This window comes from Procambarus clarkii, chromosome 43 (assembly GCF_040958095.1).
Source record: "Procambarus clarkii isolate CNS0578487 chromosome 43, FALCON_Pclarkii_2.0, whole genome shotgun sequence".
Lineage (NCBI taxonomy): Eukaryota > Metazoa > Arthropoda > Malacostraca > Decapoda > Cambaridae > Procambarus > Procambarus clarkii.
This window is the reverse complement of record NC_091192.1, coordinates 13,313,984-13,337,039: the sequence shown is the minus strand read 5'-3', so window position 1 is coordinate 13,337,039 and position 23,056 is coordinate 13,313,984. Positions and strand designations below refer to the sequence as shown.

The 23,056-nt window shown below is 44.6% G+C and overlaps 1 protein-coding gene across 3 annotated transcripts in view; it reads right to left on the bottom strand.

Moving 5' to 3' along the window:
- Window positions 1-23,056, bottom strand: part of LOC123755769 (uncharacterized) — a 55,966-nt gene that overhangs the window by 18,914 nt on the left and 13,996 nt on the right. For 2 of the 3 annotated variants that reach the window (XM_045738545.2, XM_069300053.1), the window contains exons 2-4: window positions 6,781-7,074; window positions 4,628-4,787; window positions 2,377-2,570 (exon numbers count right to left, since the gene is read on the bottom strand). In XM_045738545.2, the coding sequence (XP_045594501.2) occupies window positions 2,377-2,570; window positions 4,628-4,787; window positions 6,781-6,897 (471 nt within the window). In that variant the 5' untranslated portion in view covers window positions 6,898-7,074. The remainder of the gene's footprint in view (window positions 1-2,376; window positions 2,571-4,627; window positions 4,788-6,780; window positions 7,075-23,056) is intronic. The other variant, XM_045738546.2, reaches the window with a different exon arrangement.

The following is a 23,056-nucleotide window of genomic DNA, read 5'->3' as shown; positions in this document are numbered from 1 at the left end:
GAAGCGAGACCGTCCAGTCCTAGTGGTCTCCCAACACCAGGTCCCTGGCCTAAGAGTCCCAACAACAGGTCCCTGGCCTAAGAGTCCCAACACCAGGTCCCTGGCCTAAGAGTACCAACACCAGGTCCCTGGCCTAAGAGTCCCAACACCAGGTCCCTGGCCTAAGAGTCCCAACACCAGGTCCCTGGCCTAAGAGTACCAACACCAGGTCCCTGGTCTAAGAGTCCCAACAACAGGTCCCTGGCCTAAGAGTCCCAACACCAGGTCCCTGGCCTAAGAGTCCCAACACCAGGGCCCTGGCCTAAGAGTCCCAACACCAGGTCCCTGGCCTAAGAGTCCCAACACCACGTCCCTGGCCTAAGAGTCCCAACACCAGGTCCCTGGCCTAAGAGTCCCAACAACAGGTCCCTGGCCTAAGAGTCCCAACACCAGGTCCCTGGCCTAAGAGTCCCAACACCAGGGCCCTGGCCTAAGAGTCCCAACACCAGGTCCCTGGCCTAAGAGTCCCAACACCAGGTCCCTGGCCTAAGAGTACCAACACCACGTCCCTGGCCTAAGAGTACCAACAACAGCTCCCTGGCCTAAGAGTCCCAACACCTGGTCCCTGGCCTAAGAGTACCAACACCAGGTCCCTGGCCTAAGAGTACCAACACCAGGTCCCTGGCCTAAGAGTCCCAACACCTGGTCCCTGGCCTAAGAGTACCAACACCAGGTCCCTGGCCTAAGAGTCCCAACACCAGGTCCCTGGCTGGTCTCTTATGGTTGGCCAAGTCCGAGATTAGATTCAGTTAAGCATCTCCTTTTTTTTCATCCTTGGAATTTTAGGCTTCACTGTATGTTACGACCCTGGGTTCCTCAGTGGAAACCAGAGGTCAAAATTGAGCTAAATAAACTGCCTTATAGTATGGGAAACGCATCACGAGGTGCAGTTGTTTGTATTTTCCCTGCCAGACGTAAGACTATTCTTGTTTCTCAAAGAGCATTTAAAGACTGAGCTTGGGGTTCATTATTAAATAATAAAATAGGCACCATGTTTACTAATACTTTCTAATCATTTGTAAAGTAAACCTGAGTAAACTTGGGATAGGAATGCTGTACGATTAGTTGAGTAGTCTGCTGGCAGCGAGGGAACTGAGGGAGAAGAGTGGAGATGCGCTCTCTTCTCTGGCTGTCGTTGTGGTGAAAGGAAACCTCCTCCCCTTCCTCTGTTTCTTTATTTCTGTGTCGTTGTTATCCAGTTAAGTAGACTGTGTTGTATCCTCATTGTCTGGCATAAACGTGTTCTATGTGTAGAGTATTGATGTGTAGCAATTAGGTGTTCACTAGTGTTTATTATTACAAGTTACTCTAGGGGGTTCCAGGGGAACCACGTGGGCTCCAGTGTTACCAGTAAGCTCCTTAGAGTCATTGCTAGTGTCCCTTGCCTAGTAGAACTTTACCCTAGCTTGTTCTCAGTGTAAACCTTGTATCCTGCTTATGTGGACCAAGGCTTTTAACGTAAGATAGTGTGGTAAAGTAATTATTATTATTGTTATTGGTGTGAATGTATATGAGGGGTTGTTAAGGGGTTAATAAATAAGTAAGTTTGTTAAAGGAGTATCCATTCTTCCTGTGTAGGAGATCTATGATCAACCTCTAGACTGACATGAACTAGTAGCAAGTTAATATTCACTGTGGATAGTTTATTTTGGGGGCCGGGCCTTTTAGATCTCCCATATTTGATAACTCCTGATGCTAACTACTGCCCCTGCTTCCATGTTATACTATATCCCCCATAGTACAGACTCCCATTTATAACACTGTACCTGTGCTCTGATCATACCAGTGATCCAAGCAGAGAAGTCCACCGAGGTGACCCAACAGTAATTAAGTAATTATCAAAAGAAGGCACCAAACCGGGAAGGCTATGTAGCACCATGAAAGTGCGGAATAATCAGAGGGCGCTAAATATCACCAAGGATGCCAATACGAGAACAAAAACGCATAAGGCGAACGATATCAAAAGTATCCGAGTCACCAAGAATTCTATCGAGGGACAAGTGACCGCGAGGGACAAGTGACCGCGAGGGGCGGTCGGAAAACAAGACACACGCTCGTCCTGGAAGTCAGGACATTCAAGAAGGACATGCACGACCGTAAGAGGGACAATGCAAGACCCAACAGTAACTCTTAATAATGTATTGTAAAGTGAAAGTTGAAGCTGTTGTCATTGTATAGGCCTAGGAATGTATACATTTTTTTATTTTAACTCTTAAACATGTATATTGGTTATTTTAAGGGCTATTTGTTTAAATAAATACCAGAGCAAAACAGTAGGGTATGCATCAGACTGCGTGCACTGAAGCAGTTGCTATGGGCTTTGTGTCTGACACTAACCATTTCCATGAAAGGGAAGCAGGATGCCTTAGCAGCACGGTGGACCACCATGACGTGCTGGCCGTGCCTGCTGGTGAGGTTGAAGGTGACGCCAGGGCCCCGGGGAACACTGCAGCACATACACTCATTACCCATGTCAAGAGTGGCACTGTACAGCAAGCTCTTGGTAGTGTCCGTGAAGATGTAAGAGTCACCTGGGAAAACCATGACAATATATCAGTATATTATTATCGTCATTTCCAGTGTTTGCAAATATATTTCTAAAGTACTCCAGCCAGTAGAACATTAAGGTTTGTTTATTTTACCACTAGAGATTAAAAATATTCCTATATAATTTCATATATTTCTCAAATCGTGCTTAAAGTGGTAGATTTATGAACAGTAATTACAGCATAATAATGAAGAGAGACAAGTTATTGAGGCAGAGTGATGTGATTAACAGCAAGCAGTCTACTTGGTAAGGGTGTACTTCAGGCGGGCTTGGGCGGGGGTCTCGCCTGTGTGACTACAGTATTACTCTTCTGCCTCCCACAGTCACCCGTGTCTGCTTCTGGAATTGTTCTCATGCCTTATCATCTCCTTCCCCCCTCCCCTACCACTCCTCTGTGTTCCATGTGCCCCCACGTCCGCCTGCGCCCCCGCCTGGTGCCACCACGCCCGCCCCCGCCTGGTGCCACCACGCCCGCCCCCGCCTGGTGCCACCACGCCCGCCCCCGCCTGGTGCCACCACGCCCGCCCCCGCCTGGTGCCACCACGCCCGCCCCCGCCTGGTGCCACCACGCCCGCCCCCGTCTGGTGCCACCACGCCCGCCCCCGCCTGGTGCCACCACGCCCGCCCCCGTCTGGTGCCACCACGCCCGCCCCCGCCTGGTGCCACCACGCCCGCCCCCGCCTGGTGCCACCACGCCCGCCCCCGCCTGGTGCCACCACGCCCGCCCCCGCCTGGTGCCACCACGCCCGCCCCCGTCTGGTGCCACCACGCCCGCCCCCGCCTGGTGCCACCACGCCCGCCCTCGCCTGGTGCCACCACGCCCGCCCTCGCCTGGTGCCACCACGCCCGCCCCCGCCTGGTGCCACCACGCCCGCCCCCGCCTGGTGCCACCACGCCCGCCCCCGTCTGGTGCCACCACGCCCGCCCCCGCCTGGTGCCACCACGCCCGCCCCCGCCTGGTGCCACCACGCCCGCCCCCGCCTGGTGCCACCACGCCCGCCCCCGCCTGGTGCCACCACGCCCGCCCCCGTCTGGTGCCACCACGCCCGCCCCCGCCTGGTGCCACCACGCCCGCCCCCGCCTGGTGCCACCACGCCCGCCCCCACCTGGTGCCACCACGCCCGCCCCCGTCTGGTGCCACCACGCCCGCCCCCGCCTGGTGCCACCACGCCCGCCCCCGCCTGGTGCCACCACGCCCGCCCCCGCCTGGTGCCACCACGCCCGCCCCCGCCTGATGCCACCACGCCCGCCCCCGCCTGGTGCCACCACGCCCGCCCCCGCCTGGTGTTCCTTGCTGCCCTCATTCCCCTGCTGGCCATGAGGGCAGCAGGGAACATGCCCATGGTCCCGTGTGCTTCCCTATCCCCCGGCGCCTCTCCAGCATGCTCTTGCACCCTCATCTTCCTTCCCGTTCTCTGCACGCCCATAACCGGGCTTCCTTGTGCTTCATTCCACGCCCCGTGTGGCGCTTCTGTTCATCCCGGCTTTCCTTGCACGTATCCTGCGCTCCCCCCCCCCCTCCATATGCTTCCTCCGGCACGACCATGTTAACAATGGTCGTGTTAACGGGACGTTAACTATGGTTCTTCCTGGAAGGGCGAGGTTCTTTGGATTCCACCTTACACTTCCTCGTGGTCCTTGTGCTATTCTGCACGCCACGTGCCCCACGGACACCCATCCCTCCCCCACACCTCCTAATCACCAGCATCAAGATAACTAACCATCAGGAAGGGAGATCACTTCAAAACTAACAACTGCATGGAAATGTTTGTAATACTGACACTGTAAGCAATATTACTTGGCTACATGAGCCAAGGGAAATGCCTGGCAAGGGAATGGTTGGGCAAGCAGGACCCACCATGAAGGGGGCTGACATTAAGGCCTACTAGAATAAAGAAACAAACAGCATCAGAAACTTGCTGAAACAAGACATCAGAGTCTAATAAAGAGAGACTAAGGAAAGGCAGTCTAGGCAGACACCCCTGACGAGAGCAGAGTGAGGCTAGGTCAGGGGATAGGGTACAAGACTAGCCCACTAACCCAGGCGGCAACTGATGTGAACTTGATGCAGATTTGTGATAAGGTCGAGGCCGCAACGTTGCCACTCATACAGGGTGCTGGGCAGCGGCGGGAGGACGGCGGCTGGCGACTCTGGCAACGATGACACCTGAGGTGGCGTTGACGGAGCTGGAGACTCCTGCTGGCACCAGGAAAAACTACCTCTGTTATATATGGCGACTTTGTGAGTGAAGGCCTATTCAGTTACGTTATAATTTTGATTTGGTTGTATAGAGAACAGTAGTGACAACAGTGTAGAGAAGATGGAGATGTTTGTAAACACTGGAGATGATCTATTATAGCTCTATGACACGGGCGAGACACCATCTATAAGTATAGCAGCTGTACTCTGTTTACCGAGTCTATACATAAACACTGCTCTATGACACGGGCGAGACACCATCTATAAGTATAGCAGCTGTTCTCTGTTTACCGAGTCTATACATAAACACTGCTCTATGACACGGGCGAGACACCATCTATAAGTATAGCAGCTGTTCTCTGTTTACCGAGTCTATACATAAACACTGCTCTATGACACGGGCGAGACACCATCTATAAGTATAGCAGCTGTTCTCTGTTTACCGAGTCTATACATAAACACTGCTCTATGACACGGGCGAGACACCATCTATAAGTATAGCAGCTGTACTCTGTTTACCGAGTCTATACATAAACACTGCTCTATGACACGGGCGAGACACCATCTATAAGTATAGCAGCTGTTCTCTGTTTACCGAGTCTATACATAAACACTGCTCTATGACACGGGCGAGACACCATCTATAAGTATAGCAGCTGTTCTCTGTTTACCGAGTCTATACATAAACACTGCTCTATGACACGGGCGAGACACCATCTATAAGTATAGCAGCTGTTCTCTGTTTACCGAGTCTATACATAAACACTGCTCTATGACACGGGCGAGACACCATCTATAAGTATAGCAGCTGTACTCTGTTTACCGAGTCTATACATAAACACTGCTCTATGACACGGGCGAGACACCATCTATAAGTATAGCAGCTGTTCTCTGTTTACCGAGTCTATACATAAACACTGCTCTATGACACGGGCGAGACACCATCTATAAGTATAGCAGCTGTTCTCTGTTTACCGAGTCTATACATAAACACTGCTCTATGACACGGGCGAGACACCATCTATAAGTATAGCAGCTGTACTCTGTTTACCGAGTCTATACATAAACACTGCTCTATGACACGGGCGAGACACCATCTATAAGTATAGCAGCTGTTCTCTGTTTACCGAGTCTATACATAAACACTGCTCTATGACACGGGCGAGACACCATCTATAAGTATAGCAGCTGTTCTCTGTTTACCGAGTCTATACATAAACACTGCTCTATGACACGGGCGAGACACCATCTATAAGTATAGCAGCTGTTCTCTGTTTACCGAGTCTATACATAAACACTGCTCTATGACACGGGCGAGACACCATCTATAAGTATAGCAGCTGTTCTCTGTTTACCGAGTCTATACATAAACACTTTTAAGTGAAATGCTAAATTTATTAATATGTTGTAATGATTAAGTTGACTGATTAAAGTACATCAGGTAATTAAATGTTTGAAATAATCTAATATAGTAGTCTAAGCGTCTCATCATTGTCGCTTCAAATTTGAATTATATAATTTTGCTAAATATGTATATTAATTCATACAGGTTAGCTTGCTTATTGCTTAGATTTACTTTATTATCTCCTTAAACTTGCAAAATAAATTAACTAAAATTAATTGTAAGTTATGGGCGCAACGGTTTACGATATAGTGGCTTTACATAGTGTTCCTGACACTAAGTGCAGGAAACACGAGTATAAAGAGCCATGCTTAGAACCGAGAACTCTATCTGAATTTACCAGAGGTAAATCCCTAGTTTAGAGAGCAATTAGCGAGAACATGTGCCTTAGACGTAAGAGAAAGATATTCAGTGAGAATGAAAGGCAAAATATTTCCTAGCTAATAAAGAAAAAGTTATTCCATTTACACCGCTAAAATACAAGGCGTTTGTGTTAGAGAGAGTGAGAGAGAGAGAGAGAGAGAGAGAGAGAGAGAGAGAGAGAGAGAGAGAGAGAGAGAGATAAATGAAGGAATAACTTGAGATACTGACAAAGACATAGCAGTGGAGGCAGGTGGCGGCAGGGTAAGGGTGGATCACCACGGGAGCGATGGTGAAGGGCCGCCCCAAGATGGCCTCATCGTAGGACGGTGGTGGTGGCTCGCTCATGGTGCCCCTGCCCCTCCTCCCCCGTCCTCCTAGGTGGCACTATAATGGTGACCCTGTGTTTTGCGGGGTACCGTTGGTATGGTGACTTCTGCCGGGTGCCGTTGGTAAGGTGACTTCTGCCGGGTGCCGTTGGTATGGTGACTTCTGCACGGTGGTGCTGTGATGGTCACGTCTGCCCTGCAAGATGGAATTAACTTATTAATCTCTCTACCAAAAACATGGTAATAGCACTCTAATTATTTTTGGAAGATAGGGTTTTCAGAACACAGCTTTACAGATGTGAGAAAACTAATTAATATGGGTTGTCTCAGTCCTTTATGAAGGTTATGGAGTTAATTAATGTAGATTATAATGCGTAGTTATTAGTGTTGTTTGTTTAGTAATATTCTTGTATTGTTAATGGATTAAAAGCTTCTAGCACATCAGCCTCTCCAGTCCACACGTCTGTTCTTATAAACACAGCCTGACGCGTCCATGACGTGTCCGATCTTCCCTTGTAATTCACCAAGAACTTCAACAAAACCATGTAGGCAAAGTGAAACCTACACTAGCAGTTCTATTGATCATACTATCAAAGCTGTAGAAAAAATATCCACTGGAATAAATAACCTTTAAATGAAAAACACTCTTTCCCTCTCTCATAATAGATTTAAACTATAAACTCTGTTATAAATAATTAGGATTATAAATATAACTATATTCAAAACTGTGTAGGAGGCGGCTCAGTGAGGGACACCGCGTGCCTCTAAGCCACAAACTATAGTGGCCAAAAGATTCCCATTGGATAGTGTTTTAAAAGCATTTAATAAAAGAAACCTGACATTCATTAAGAATCAATTAGTTAATATAGACTATACAAAGCGAGAGAGCGTCACTCTTCAAGAAGCAGCCATTCTATGAATAAGCATCCATTGTTGAGGCCGTCTGAGTATTCACTGAGATTCGCTTGGGATTCAAAACCAGATTGAGAGGCGACGACGTTTCGTTCCATCCTGGACCCATTATCACGCGACTTGATAATAGTCCAGGACGGAATGAAACTTCGTCGTTTCTCAATTTTCTGATGTGTGGTTTGGTCAACATAGCCATAGTGAAGAGCAGCTGTCACCTGAAAGCAATTGAAGGTACGTGGCAAAGACATGGGCATAGAATAAGGTAAGATCAGGGAAATGAGAGTTGGGGGGCATAGGTGAAGTCAACAGAGATGGTCGAGCCGAGAGGGCTCACAAGGGTGAGAGTAAAAAGAGGGCAAGATGCACAGGTAAGTCAACATAGTCTTGTGAGGAAGGTGGTGCCGGGGGAACGGGTGGTCAATGGATTCGTGCTGAGTGTGATATTTTTTTCTACGCCAACCTCCCTTAGGAGGTGGACTACAAGTTTAAAGGCTGCTCACGGCAGTTAAGCATGAGACCAATAGAAAAAGGAAAAGCGGGAGCAAACCGCCAGGCCTCCACCACCAGGGGTGAAAACCTGTCCACAATAGGCCGCTGGCTCCTCCTAGTTAAACAGGACGTTAAAATTAATAAAGGGTAACCGACGGGTTCTCACAATCAAATATATATATTTGATGTGGCGCTATGAATTGGAATTCGAATTCCCAAGAACAGCCGTCATATCAAAAGATCACATCAACATTCAATCGTATAAAGCAGAACATGGGTGGAAAAGAATGGTTGAAGGGTTGACATCAAAAACCGTTTTCTATAAATAACAATTTATTAATAACAAGAGACTAAACTACTACATTACCGAGTTTACATTACGTTAATGTCCATCCAGTGGCACGATAACAACCAGCTAAATAGCAACCCTTGCTGTGAGGCTGCATACTGAACTAACCTGAACACAGGTGTGCCCACTGACGACGCAATAATGCAAATCAAAAAAATATCACAAACTAAGTTACACTACAGAGTTACACTTGTTACTTTATCGTCTATCAAGTGGCATTTGCAACACAGCTATTCAACAGCCCATCGAGAAGTGACAGCAGGCTCCACCTTGCTGACACTTCGGGCTGACAAGTGAACTAACTGAACAAATGAAGGATGCCCACTGATGACACAAGCTTGCAATTAATATTGTCACGGCTTCACGGTAACAGATACTATAATCACAGCTTAAGGGTCCTCCTTCCATAACAGGAGTGACCCCCGTAACTAGGCGGGTAGTCCAACAGTGACTCCCCCTATCACAACCCAGTGTGAACACTCTTTGCAACTCCCTGCAAGGAGTTGCACTGTAACCAGTAAACGAAGCCAGGCAAGGTGGGGTTCTGAGACACAGCTCCAGTAATCCCTAAGTTACTTTACTCTCGTCACCAGACGATAAACAAAAGAAATTGCCTTAATCAATTACAAAATTGATTATGTTATTAATTACGTTAATTGACTGATCACAGCAGTCAGTAACAAAGTACTACGTTAATCACAACAATTGTCTCTCATAGACAACAACATGATGGTATTCTATGTAAATCATCAACACTGGTTTCCTTTAACACAAGTCATCTTGTTAACAATAACTCAAAACTCTCTTATATTACATCACACTTGACTCCGTGCAAGTATTCAGTGAGTAATTCTTTAGTAAGATCAAACGGACCACTAATTACATCCCAATTGAGTTACGTTAACTAAGCCTGCCCTAACTTGGTAGCTTCTCAACAGTCTATGTCACAATTTACTTTAATGAGTGTTAATTACCCTAATTAACCTTGAGCAATTAATTAACTGTCACCAGGACCGATAATTAATCATACATAAATACGTCTCACTCCGCACTGTCTAAGCATGTCTCATCAAACACTGTGAATTCACGGGAGAGGAGTTAATTACTCCCCTAATTAACATGAGTGCATCTTAATCCACTGTCATCAGACAGGATATGATTAATATAACGATTTATGCTAGCTCCATGACCTCGCTTTACCGAGTCATCTGAGTCCTCAAGACTCCAGATGTTAATTACTCCACTAATTATCATGAGCCACTAATTGCTATACCCCAGAAAGGTAATTAGTCCCGAGCAAATTACGTTAACACAAATACTAACAGATCCTCTCCCACTACGTGAATTCATGATGAGAATGCTAATTACATAATTAGCCAGAGTGGTCAATTAGCTGTCACACGGACAATTAATTGCACCCGAAACGTATCTCAAGCTCAACACTGTTCTCCTATAACAGCTCTCATTCACTCAACAATAAATGTGCACCCCTTATCCAGTTAATTACCCTTTAATTAACTCACTGAATCCTTAAGTCCTCAACACAACTTAAAGAAACAAAGTAACCCCAGTGTTACATAGGTCACACTTACAATGGCATGCATAACAACATAAATGCACTGCCCACATATGGTTGCGGCTACTGCAACTCGTTAATTACTGTGCCCACACAGTAATGACACACGGTTATGCAACAACAAGGGTATACCAATATTACTGCCCCCCTCTAATCTTGCAACCGTTGCAAGGGACTACTGTGATCACTCATGACTACTTCAGCAAGACAATTTATGTTAATATAAAGCACCGTCGCTATGCGGACAGCTGGCACTAATTCTCTTAATTAGGCAATTAACAAATCAATTGCTTGCTCTCATTAAGTACTGTGAATTCACCTGAATAATCAAAGAGGCCCCTTAAAGCCTCAACACAGTTCCTAGGGCAGTAATATTGTATACCTGATAATAACACTGCACAAACCTACAGTATAATGATGCCGTCAGCATACCCCACATGCTAATGACATCATTAGGCAATCAGTCAGCAATCTCATCTACTGACTCACCACACAACACAGTACATACAAAACATGCAAATGAAACACATAGAAATGGCATTCACATAATCAATGAAAATTATATCACCAGATAAATGTATCCCTAACCACACAGACCTCAGGTTGTCCACTGACATCCCTGCAACACTGGCCTGCTTACCTCTGCAATGATATAATTAACATGCGGTACTATGGCATTAATCAAGTCTGAACGATTATATATAATCAACAGACTGGATCACTTATATGGTAAATCTCTACACTGACCGGTTACACACTCGAGTCAGTCTACACACACATACACACACACACACATATATATATATATATATATATATATATATATATATATATATATATATATATATATATATATATATATATATATATTGTGACAATAATCTCCTTCAAGAGATTGAGCCTGCTCTTCCCTCCACAAACACGTCGTTGAAATTATATAAAACGACTATGGAAGACATGTCCAACAACAACAACAACAACACCAGCAAGGCTTGCCAGGGTGAGCAAAACGTATGCAGCCAGCCACCTGTTCGGACTCAAACCACCAAACTACATGTTGATCGCTGCCGGCTCCGCTGATTGGTCGCCGGTCTGGCTGCACCTGTACTCGCCCCCCCATACTACTTGATGTCTGGGGTCGCCCCAACCTCAGACCTCAGAATGTTCAGTGCTCTCGTTGTCACCACTCCTCCCAGCTAGACGCTAGCGTGTACTGAGAGAAGTGGTGGCTTAAAGCCAATATTCCAACACCTCCCATTTACTTTTGTATTGCACTTCTTGTTATTTTGCCTTAACGTAACTTTTCATTGTGTCATCTAATTATTCTTATTATTTTGATTGATTTTATTATAAGAATTTGTTTGTCCATTTTTTCATGTTTTGATTTATTTAACGTAATTAAAATTTCATTGTTAAAATTTACTTGTGTTTTGTGTGTCTTCTCCTTACCTTACCTTACCACAGACGAAGTTCCAGTTTTCTATTTTTTTTTATAACTATGTGACGAGGCCATACCCCTAGCCTTAACAGCCGAACACCAACGCGTTACCGTCACAATATATATATATATATACACACACAGTGTGGTACCGTGTACAACATCCATCTCCAGGTACCGCCCAACCAGTCACCTGGACGTCAGCACAGACAGCTGTCTCTCAGCTGCTTCCCTAGCCTGGCAGGGCTATGGGACAACACAGCTTTTACCGGAATTTCCACTAGTCCTGAGACAATGTTACACTAACAACTATTATTGTACTCATGGCTCTAAATCCTCAACAATCATTTCATTTTCCCTGTTACTACCTCTCTGGCTGTAGAACACCTAGTTCGCTCCTCGTGCGTCGACTAGGTGTAGCCCTAGAATGTCCAGGGAAGGTGACCAAGTGGCCCAAGGGTGGCCAAGGCATGTGGCCACCGCGTGGCCCTAAGGGGAAGGGGGGGGGGGGTGGCCACGGGTAGCGCGGGACGTCACAGTGCCCCACCCGGGCTGAGGGGGGGGGGGGGGGGATGGCCGGGGTGGCCAGCGCGCGGGTGGCCTGGGGGGTGGCCCCCGGGCGGCTGGCCAAAATGGGCGGCGCGGGGTGGTCCGCACATGGGATGCCTCAGGCTGGCTGGCTGGCGCCCTCATGCATACACACGTGGATGGGGGATCACCTACAACCCATCATACCAGAGCATGCCTCGCTCTTACACTGGGGTGACAATGGCCAGCGGGGTCACCACATGGCGGACCCATCAAGGTGGAATTCAAAGTCCAACAGGGGCCTGTAATATCACCACAATTTCACTGCCCATATTCTACCAATTGTCCATTGTCCATTAACACTAGACAGGATACTCGGACCCGATGTGAGGGATCAATGTGATACACCATGAGGCCTGCCAGCTGCCTCATGGGTGAACACTGTAACTGTCTCTTAGTTTGTTACTGTTCCTACCATACTCATCGGCCCCAATTTCACGCAAATTGGGCCTTGACACAACCCAGGATGGGAGGAGTGCCATGCACGATGAGTAATCAGGATGCCACAGCGATTAACGGGGGTGGGGGTGGCAGGCTGCCACCCCCACCCAAATTCACCTTCCCAGCTTTGCCGCCCAGCTCACACTCTCTTTGGCGGCTAGGGAAACTCACATGCCCATCTCTCCCCTACCTTGTCTTGACCAATCAGCACTAAGCCGGCACTGCTCTCTCGTGCCGCTACCAACCACAGCTGTTCGCGCCAAAATTCGGCTATGGGCGAGATGCCACTACCAATCACAGACGCCCTCACCCAGAGGCGTCCTGTGACATCACAAGGAGGGGGGAGGCCTAAGGACAGTGGCGCAATGTCTCACATGGTGGGGGTGGGGGGCGACGTTCACCCCACTGTCCCCACCACCTCTAAAAAACCGTTGAGTCAAGTACCTTCTCACACCACTTCACTCAACTCTCATCCTATTTCACAGAAACAGGAAAAAGTCTGTAACTCCCTTTACAGAGCAATCACAGACTTCCAGCTAGTCTTACATGATAGTCCATAACATGAGCTTTCATCCAACACCCCACAAGTGTATGTTCGTTTGAAAACTTCATGTCTAGAGTCCCTAGAGCGACTAGCCTAATCTAGAAAACTAGGAAAACTAGCTGAGGGAATCTTCATTCCCTCACACTGAGTAAGGACCCTTGAATGTGAAGACATTACAAAACCTCCCAAAAGGAGTGGGGCACAAGGTGGTGTAGTAACCATCAGAGATTGAGTCACCCTCGGTGATGTAGTAGTAGTACCACTGGAGACTCCGAGGTCGACCCTGCCAAGGAAGAGGCTTGGGAAGGGAGAGGATCAGTAGGGGTAGCCAAAAACGAAGCCTGGTTTGCGCCCCATATAGTTGGTACTATGGAGCCCGATCTTCTATCACAGTCAGACTCGGCCCTGGTCGTCTATCACACGAGTCTAAGAAGGAGAGATACAGTCAGGAGACAATATAAAAGAAATCTGAATTGAACTTCGCTGTCCTGCAGCTCATACCCACACCGGAATCCAAACACTGGGAGGCACAGACACAAGAACAACCTCAAGGGTATCGGAGAGTATACCTGCAGTCACTCCTGAAGGGTTTGAATAGTATTCCAGGGACCGATATGGATACCAACTCCAAATCATTCCCTTAACCTGGTGTCTAATTTGGCGAGCTAACTATACGAGACAGTTGATTTAGGTGGGCCACACTGAACCTCCCAATTTATCTATCTCCCCATCAAAAAAGTGTATAGCCCTCCCCACCAGGCAGGCTGCAGCTGCTGGGTAGGCTCAACAACCAGATGAATGATCAATAGGGAATGCATGAGTCTTTATGCATGAGGGTGAATTTCACTTGTGCACTATCACAGCAGGCAGAAAAGGGGAGCAGGAGCCACCTCAGTCTCCGTGGTGTAGTGGTAAGACACGCCTGGCGTTCCGCGAGCGCTTTGTCATGGGTCCGTATCCTGGCCGGGGAGGATTTACTGGGCGCAAATCCTTAACTGTAGCCTCTGTTTAACGCAACAGTAAAATGGGTACTTCATTGTAAAAACGATTCTTCGCGATGGGGATCGTATTCCAGGGACCTGCCCGAAACGCTACGCGTACTAGTGGCTGTACAAGAATGTAACAACTCTTGTATATATCTTAAAAAAAAAAAAAAATATTGGAGAGGGTGTATATGTAACACACACTCTCTCTCACCCTTCCATAATTCTCCTCTCTTCCGCCATTTCTTGGTATGAATAAGGGGTCAGGAGATTGACCTCGCCAGCTATTAGTTAAGAGAGAGAGTGGTACAAACTCATGTCAAACAGCTATAATTGAAATTCCTATAGAATGCTGTGTGATGTTTTGCCTCAAGTTAATGAGACAGATAAGTGAGCTTGGGTGAGCTGTCTATTCTTTTGAAATGTATTTCATTTTCTCAGTAAACGTGAACTTGGGTGAGTTGACACTACAAGTCGCTCACAGTACAAGTCACTAAACTACAAGGCATCAACTTGTGTGAACAAGGCCTTAATCTACAAGCTTGCGTGGATTAAAGGAGTTTTGGCGAATATCACAATTTTGATTAAATAAAATCTTGCTAATTTCCATCTTTTTGTGTGTCTGGTTTCCCCCCATTGTCATCTGTGGTATATGTCATCAAGGACGTTGAACCTCCTTGTTAGAACCTCCCAAAATTCTCCAGCATTAAATTGTCTAATCTTGCAAACATTAAAAGAAGTTAACTCTTTTAGTCTCGGTAGTAATTATCAAGACTTTCGATTGAATAGATAAATCAAGTCAACATCAATCCTAAAGGTTTATAAAAAAAGGTGCAGTGGTTTCCTCTATAAACCACTAGTGATCCACTAATTAGTAATTATCAATATTCTTGTAGTAACGAATGTAATCAGGTGATGGCGGCCGATTTTCGTTACAACCGAGATTAAGCATTTCCTTGAAAGTACCAATGGTTTTGTGCAAGGTCACAAAATTTTTATTACCAGGTCACAGTCGACGGTAAATAAAGTTTATATTAAAAGTAAATATATTTAAGAGCACCAGTGTATAAACCTACAGTGGTACAGTGGCATCAGGTAGGTGGTGTTATAATGGTAGTGGGTGTTACAGCTGCTATATATGGCAAACAATTTCTTTGGTTTACAAACACAAAAGGACACTGCATATGGCCCATTGACCAATACATGCAAGTTCCAGGAAAAAACAATACTAATGAGATAATATTGATAACTTTATTAATGATCTTACACATGGTTTTTTATCAATTATTAATGATCGTGTTTTAATTGATAAATTAAAAAATGGATCCGAATTGTATAAATCCTTACTAATGTTCACACTGTACGGCTTAGGGATTTGTATTAGAGCAGATTCAATTATGTTTCTATTGAAAATGCTTTTACAGTTGAGTTATTGAAGAAAACTTCTCCCAAACAGTTTGATGAGAATTTTCTGACAAATGAATAAATAGAGCATTAGATAATTTGCCCTCTCTCTCTCACTCTCTCTTTTACAGAATATTTGTGGCAAAATTCTAAATTTTAAATCTTTAAATGTTTGACATGAAATTTATTACAATTTTTACAAGGTATTTTGTAAATGACACTGTTATCACTACAAGGACTGTTTCTAACACAACTTTTCAACTGTACTGTATAAGCTCGCTTATCTAAAGCCCGCTTTTCCGAATGTTTGAGCTATTCGGCAGTTTTTCTAAATTTTCACCAGCATTTCTGAAAGACAGGATGTGGTTGAATAGCTAGAAAGAGATGCCAACGACCCAGGATATGGTGCGATGAGTGAAGACGAGATTCTCCAGTCTGTTACTGGTGGGGGTGATGAAAAGGACGAGGACAAAGATGGCACGGTTCACGGTTCGAGTCTCCTAAGAGCCCAGGTGAATGTAACAATAACATACAGTTTACTCGTGTCTTCTCTAAACATGCTAATTAATTTTTCTTCCAACTGAGCTAATCCAGAAGTTGGAAACATGTATCAGTATTTGAAGTAAACCAAAGAGCTGATCATAAAAGAGGTCAGTGAACACTGGCTAAACTTGACTCATATATTTTAAGAACAGCAACCAAAGGGTCCTCAACCAGTGAAGCCTCACAAGCAAGCCGAGAGCCATCAACCAGTGAGGCTTCAGCAGCTAGCAGTCAAAACTGACCTTGCCAAGCTCATATACTCTAGAATAATTTTAAGTGTTAATTTGAGTATTGTGTTAGGTTAAATAAATTTTCAAGAATTCATAACTTCAAGATGTGTAGCGACAATCAAGAAGACTTTATTATTATTATTAACATCTTTATTGACAAAATTAATTACAATTTTGCCTAATCTGAGGATTTCGATTAAGTCTTATTAAAGTGAGGATAATGCTGGTATTCACTGTCACGCTGGACAGAGGGTCATATATAAGACAATAGGTCTAAACTGTAGGCTGAAGCACATATATATCATGGTTACAATCAATGTTTTAATGCATGGATATGTGAAAACAACTTTCTATCTTGCACTGCCACACAAGGGCAGGGATGGGTTCATAAGTAATGCAGTTTAGAAGTAATATAAATAAAAATTGTTCTTCATTCTTTAAAATGGACAAGCAAATTTTGGATAAATTGTTAGGATGTCGTCCAGAACACCCGAGTCAATGAAATAGTTACACAGTTGGTGGTACAATAGGCCAGGAGGTCTAAAGTCCTTTACGGTTTCACATTCAACAATATAGTGTTCTAGTGAATGCATTAAAGGTTTATCACAGAGTTTACAATCTGAGTATTCTGGTAGTGGCTCAGCCTCACTAACCTGCCAAATGTGTCTATAGCCAAGGCGAATTCGCGCAATGACTACATCACATTGCCTGGTCCGGTTACTGTGCTGACCATACAAATATCTATTATTACAAAACTTGTCATAACTTTTAATACTGCAGCTTTCAGGTCTCTGGGCATTTCTTAGTTCTTCTAAATCTGAATTAATTTCTTTAATTTGTATGTTTCTAATAATTGCATTAGATAGTCCAAAGTCATAATCAATGTTTTCTTTCCTGCAAGCTTCATTGGCCAATTGATCTACAAAATCATGTTTTCCAACTCCAACATGGGATGGGATCCACACAAATTTTATACAAGAGTTATTATCATTGGCAAAAATTACATTCCAGTTAATATTACAAGCTACTTCAGACATACATTGTGATGGGTTATTTAAGGACTACAGAGCACTTTTAGAGTCACAGAAAATAACTCCACCACCATTGAGCTTAAGGTATTCAGTGGGTAGACAAATGCCCAATAGCTCGGTCTGTGTCGTGCTTGCCCAGTTGTTCAATCTCTGTGTACTAGACATGATCATTTCCTTCCCTTTATATACTGCACATGCACAACCTGTTCTACCAGTGCCTAACTGCACAGAGCCATCAGTAAAGGCATAGGATTCAGTCGGTTTGAGAATTTGAAGATGACTGTCAATAGCTTCTAATGTTATACATCTCAAAATTTCAGTGTTATACATTTTTTTACACTGATGGGGGTATAATGCAGAGAGACCTCCACATCTTTCCAAGGGGGAATATAGTGAACAGTTTTATCAGGATTAAGAGACACATTCAGTTTCAGAAGATTATAGGCACAACTGAGCCACACACTGTAGGGAGCTTTTTGCGGCGGATTGAGGGAACAGTCAGAATTGTTTAAAATGGATCTCAATTCAGTTTGGATAGAGCTGGGGGAACCATTATTTTTCAAAGTTTTGGCGCAAAACATAGTACTAAGTAGAACTATTCTTTCGTAAATGGAAGGTAATTTTAGCTCCTTTCTCATGTTAACAATTCTGACAGTTCTAGGACAACCCAGGATGATGCGCATGGCATCATTCTGTACTACATCTAGGCCTTGTAATTGTTTAGGAGAAAAATTAAGAAGATGCAAGGCATAATAATCAACAACAGATTATATAAAGGCAATATAAAAACTACGAGCATATTTTATGTTAATGCCAAATCCTTTGCCAACAAGAGTTTTGAGAGGTTTAAGACGCTCAACTAGTTTTTTGCGCAGGTTGCTGATGAGATTTGTATCATTAACCTCGACTCCAAGATATTTATAAGACTCACAGGTCTCCACGGGCACTCCATTAATAGTATAGTTAACATGAAGAGAATGGGGAATAAGAACCCTTGTTTTATCAACAGAGATTATGAGGCCACATTCTACTACTTTCTTGGAGAATGCATCAAGTAACACTTGTAGCCTTGGTTTACTGTGTGCCATAATACAAATATCATCAGCATAACATATAACAGTTTCCGTAGGTTGTACAGGTATGTCATGGATAAGTTTGTGCATAAGTATATTGAAGAGCATAGGGCTTAGGACACCACCTTGAGGTGTGCCTAGTTCGAATGCATCTGATCTTGTACTTTTAACGCCTTTAAATAGGACACTAGCACGCCTGTTGGATAGGTAGTTCTTTATCCAATTCAGAAGATTACCTTTGATTCCAAATTCAGCAAGTTGCTCTAATATTATTTCGCCATTTGCTACATCGAAAGCTGACTTTAGGTCAATAAAGGCTGCCTGTGTCCCATCCTGGGTGTGTACAAAATATTCAGCAAAGCATGTGTGTGTGCTACACTTGGGCATGAACCCATATCAGTTAGGAGTCAGTTTTGCTTTGACCTGAAACATGACACTATTGAGAACAATTCTCTCCAAGACTTTACACATGTCGGAAAACCCGACACCATTTAATAATATTCAATACAATAGGCAGATAATATTGCGGCTGCCGTTGTATACACAAGTTAACCCATAGAAAATGTAGCTTTAGTGGAATTTTCTGTCAATAAAAAACGGGATATCATTGTCACATAAAAATTCACCAGCTATTCTGTTGGGAATTATTCTTAAATACATTAGTCTTTGAACTTTTACCATCATAAAAACATCTCATTTGAGTTAACTTAATTATCAGTATCAAAATAAAGTAAATATGACCCTTCTATCACTTATTGACATCTGGACAAAGAGAGCCAGGAGCGTCAGTGGTGAGGGAGGTCAGCCAGTGTTAAGACCATAGTGGCAGGAGCAAATTCAGTTCCTATAATTCTCTTGAACGAAATGTTATGGAGATCAAATTAGTGCTTCTACCATCATCAACACGCTGTCAACATCTAAACAAGGGAAGTGTCTTACTGAAACCCGTTTATCTAATCATTTGTGGCCAGTTAATGTTAAGTAGATATAGGGCGAACCGGTTAGGACGCGAACGAGCCACTAAATACAGGTAATTAAGCCTTGGTCCTTATCTAATAATATATAAATGTTTTCTCTGATATAGCTGTCATGTATTAGGATTCCGGCTTTACAGCTAGTGCCCTTTGACAGGAACAAGAAGAAGAAGCAAGAATTAATCTTGGTACATCAGTTACTTGGGTGATGGAAGCTCGCCTTTCACGAGGATAATTTGGTGTCTACATCCTAGTTATACCTGGTGGACTAAGCCTACCATACAATAAGATAAGGCACCTACAATTTTATTAACTAATATATGTAGTTTAATACTCTAGTTTGATTGGCTGCATATATATATATATATAAATTTAATATAAAACCCTCCTAATATGTAAGGATCGATTTGTGAGATTATTGCAGAAATACAGTCCACTAAACATCATGCAAATTGCTATCGAAATATATAAATTAACGTAAGTATAAATTCTATATAAATTCATATAAATCAAATATATATAAAACTCAGAGGTTGGTTCCCACAAGGGAAATGGATCTGAATTTTTGAGAGTTAGGTTCAGGAATTGGTATTATGAGACTTTGTGTCCATTTCTTTGGCAAGATACCTTGTGAGAGGCTGGTATGATAGAGGTCAAGCAGAGGGTGGCTAGGGACATCATTCAGTAAGCTCAAGGTGTTATAAGTTATACTATCCTCACCAGGGGCAGTTTATTTAGGTTTCCCTAATGCTGACGTTAATTTAAAGGGGGTTCGAACTACAGCAAGTTGAAGTTTCTGTTTAAAATTAATTACAGAACAGTACTTGAATATTTTATAATTATAGTCTGAGTATGGCAATTCAAATTATGTTGGCTGTGCTACAAAAATAATTGTGAATATGTTAACTTTTGGATTTTCCCGGTAATCATTCTGTTTATCCGCATGTCTGGCTTATCCGGCAGGGGTTTCTTACCATATAATTCGGATAATCAAGCCGATACAATATTTTCATAATTAAGCAACACGTGTATATAAAAAGAGTTTCAAAGCCTTGACAATATTTTCGAACCCAGAAAAATATGGTATACATGTCACATTCTTTGGGCGAATTTTCTCAGTGCTTATTGTGTTATAATATATACGTTGTGCTTTACTCTGGTACAGTTCCAAAAAACATATTTTTTCTTCCAAAAAAACCTCTTGAGCTTCGGGTATTCAAAGCTCAAACAATGCTTGACACCAATACTATCATTATTCTTAAATTCTTCATCCAAGAATTCCGAGCTAACAACCCAAAGTTCGCGTATCTAACAACTTAGATACATTGAGGAAAAATTGAATGTTTCACAATGTGTGTATATATATATATATATATATATATATATATATATATATATATATATATATATATATATATATATATATATGCGAACAAGCCTGAATGGTCCCCAGGACAATATGAGTTTTCAGTTATATATATATATATATATATATATATATATATATATATATATATATATATATATATATATATATATATATATATATATATATATATATATATATATATATATATATATATATGCCCTGAGAAATTGTGAACATAAGATGAATTGTTCATAAATTACCACTGGAATCATTCAATGGTTTAAGTATGTTAATATTTTATGTATTTCCCCATCAAATGTAAAATTAGGTGAATTTTTAGCTAAACTTAATGATCAAGTTAAAGTCCCCTCTAACCAATTTTCTGGAGAGACTGAAATTGATAAATATTTGCCATTTTTAGATATTATTATTCATAAAGAAGAATTTTCACTTAAGTTCATGCACCAGTACTCTTCACCACCACCCTCCCCCCCCCTGCCTCATGCTCCAGTACTCTTCACCACCACCCTCCCCCCCCCCTGCCTCATGCTCCAGTACTCTTCGCCACCACCCTCCCCCCACTCATGCTCCAGTACTCTTCACCACCACCCTCCCCCCCCTGCCTCATGCTCCAGTACTCTTCACCACCACCCTCCCCCCCCCTGCCTCATGCTCCAGTACTCTTCACCACCACCCTCCCCCCCTGCCTCATGCTCCAGTACTCTTCACCACCACCCTCCCCCCCCCTGCCTCATACTCCAGTACTCTTCACCACCACCCTCCCCCCCCCTGCCTCATGCTCCAGTACTCTTCACCACCACCCTCCCCCCCTGCCTCATGCTCCAGTACTCTTCACCACCACCCTCCCCCCCCTGCCTCATGCTCCAGTACTCTTCACCACCACCCTCCCCCCCCTTGCCTCATGCACCAGTACTCTTCACCACCACCCTCCCCCCCTGCCTCATGCTCCAGTACTCTTCACCACCACCCTCCCCCCCCTGCCTCATACTCCAGTACTCTTCACCACCACCCTCCCCCCCCTTGCCTCATGCACCAGTACTCTTCACCACCACCCCCCCCCCCTGCCTCATGCTCCAGTACTCTTCACCCCCCCCTGCCTCATGCTCCAGTACTCTTCACCACCACCCTCACCCCCCCTGCCTCATGCTCAAGTACTCTTCACCAGCACCCTCCCCCCCTGACTCATGCTCCAGTACTCTTCACCACCACCCTCCCCCCCCTGCCTCATGCTCCAGTACTCTTCACCACCACCCTCCTCCCCCCCCCCTGCCTCATGCACCAGTACTGTTCAAAACCCCCCTCCCCCCTGCCTCATGCTCCAGTACTCTTCACCACCACCCTCCCTCCCCCTGCCTCATGCACCAGTACTCTTCACCACCACCCTCCCCCCCCCTGCCTCATGCTCCAGTACTCTTCACCACCACCCTCCCCCCCCCCTGCCTCATGCTCCAGTACTCTTCACCACCACCCTCCCCCCCCCCCTGCCTCATGCACCAGTACACAGCTGCAGGTGACTACTCAGTTTCTGGCAGCTACCTTAACCAATGGCAACATTGATCATTGCCGGGGTCCCCGCCCCTCCCCCCCCCCAACCCGTCCTCCTAACACACCGTCACATACTGACGTATGCTCCACCTAAGGCCGAAAACTGTCGTACTAGAAAATGATAGCGGCTCACGAAATTTACATACATACCCGTTTTCTGTTTTGGGTCCTCTGGTAGGTTAGGATAAGGGCACTTTAGTACGACAATTTCTGGACGTTGGGAAACGTTATGATAACGGGCTGGTCTCAACGACTGCGTCCTATTTCTCCTCACAACTCGTCCATTCGCCTGGTCCAACCACTTTGGCCCGACGGTAGAGCGACGGTCTGGCTTCATGCAGGTCTACGTTCAATCCCCGACCGTCCAAGTGGTTGGGCACCACTCCTGCCCCCCCCCCCACCGTCTTATACCAAATCCTTATCTTGACCCCTTCCAAGTGCTATATAGTCGTAAATGCTTGGCACTTTCTCCTGGTAGTTCCCTTCCCCTCTCCCGCTCACGCCCTCACAACGGGTCCGTTTGGTTCACCTCACAACGGGTCCGTTTGGTTCACCCCCTCACAACGGGTCTATTTGGTTCACCCCCTCACAACGGGGGTGAACCAAAATGAACGAAAACACACTAGACTTGTTATTCACAAACAAAGATGAACTAATCAGAGACATCA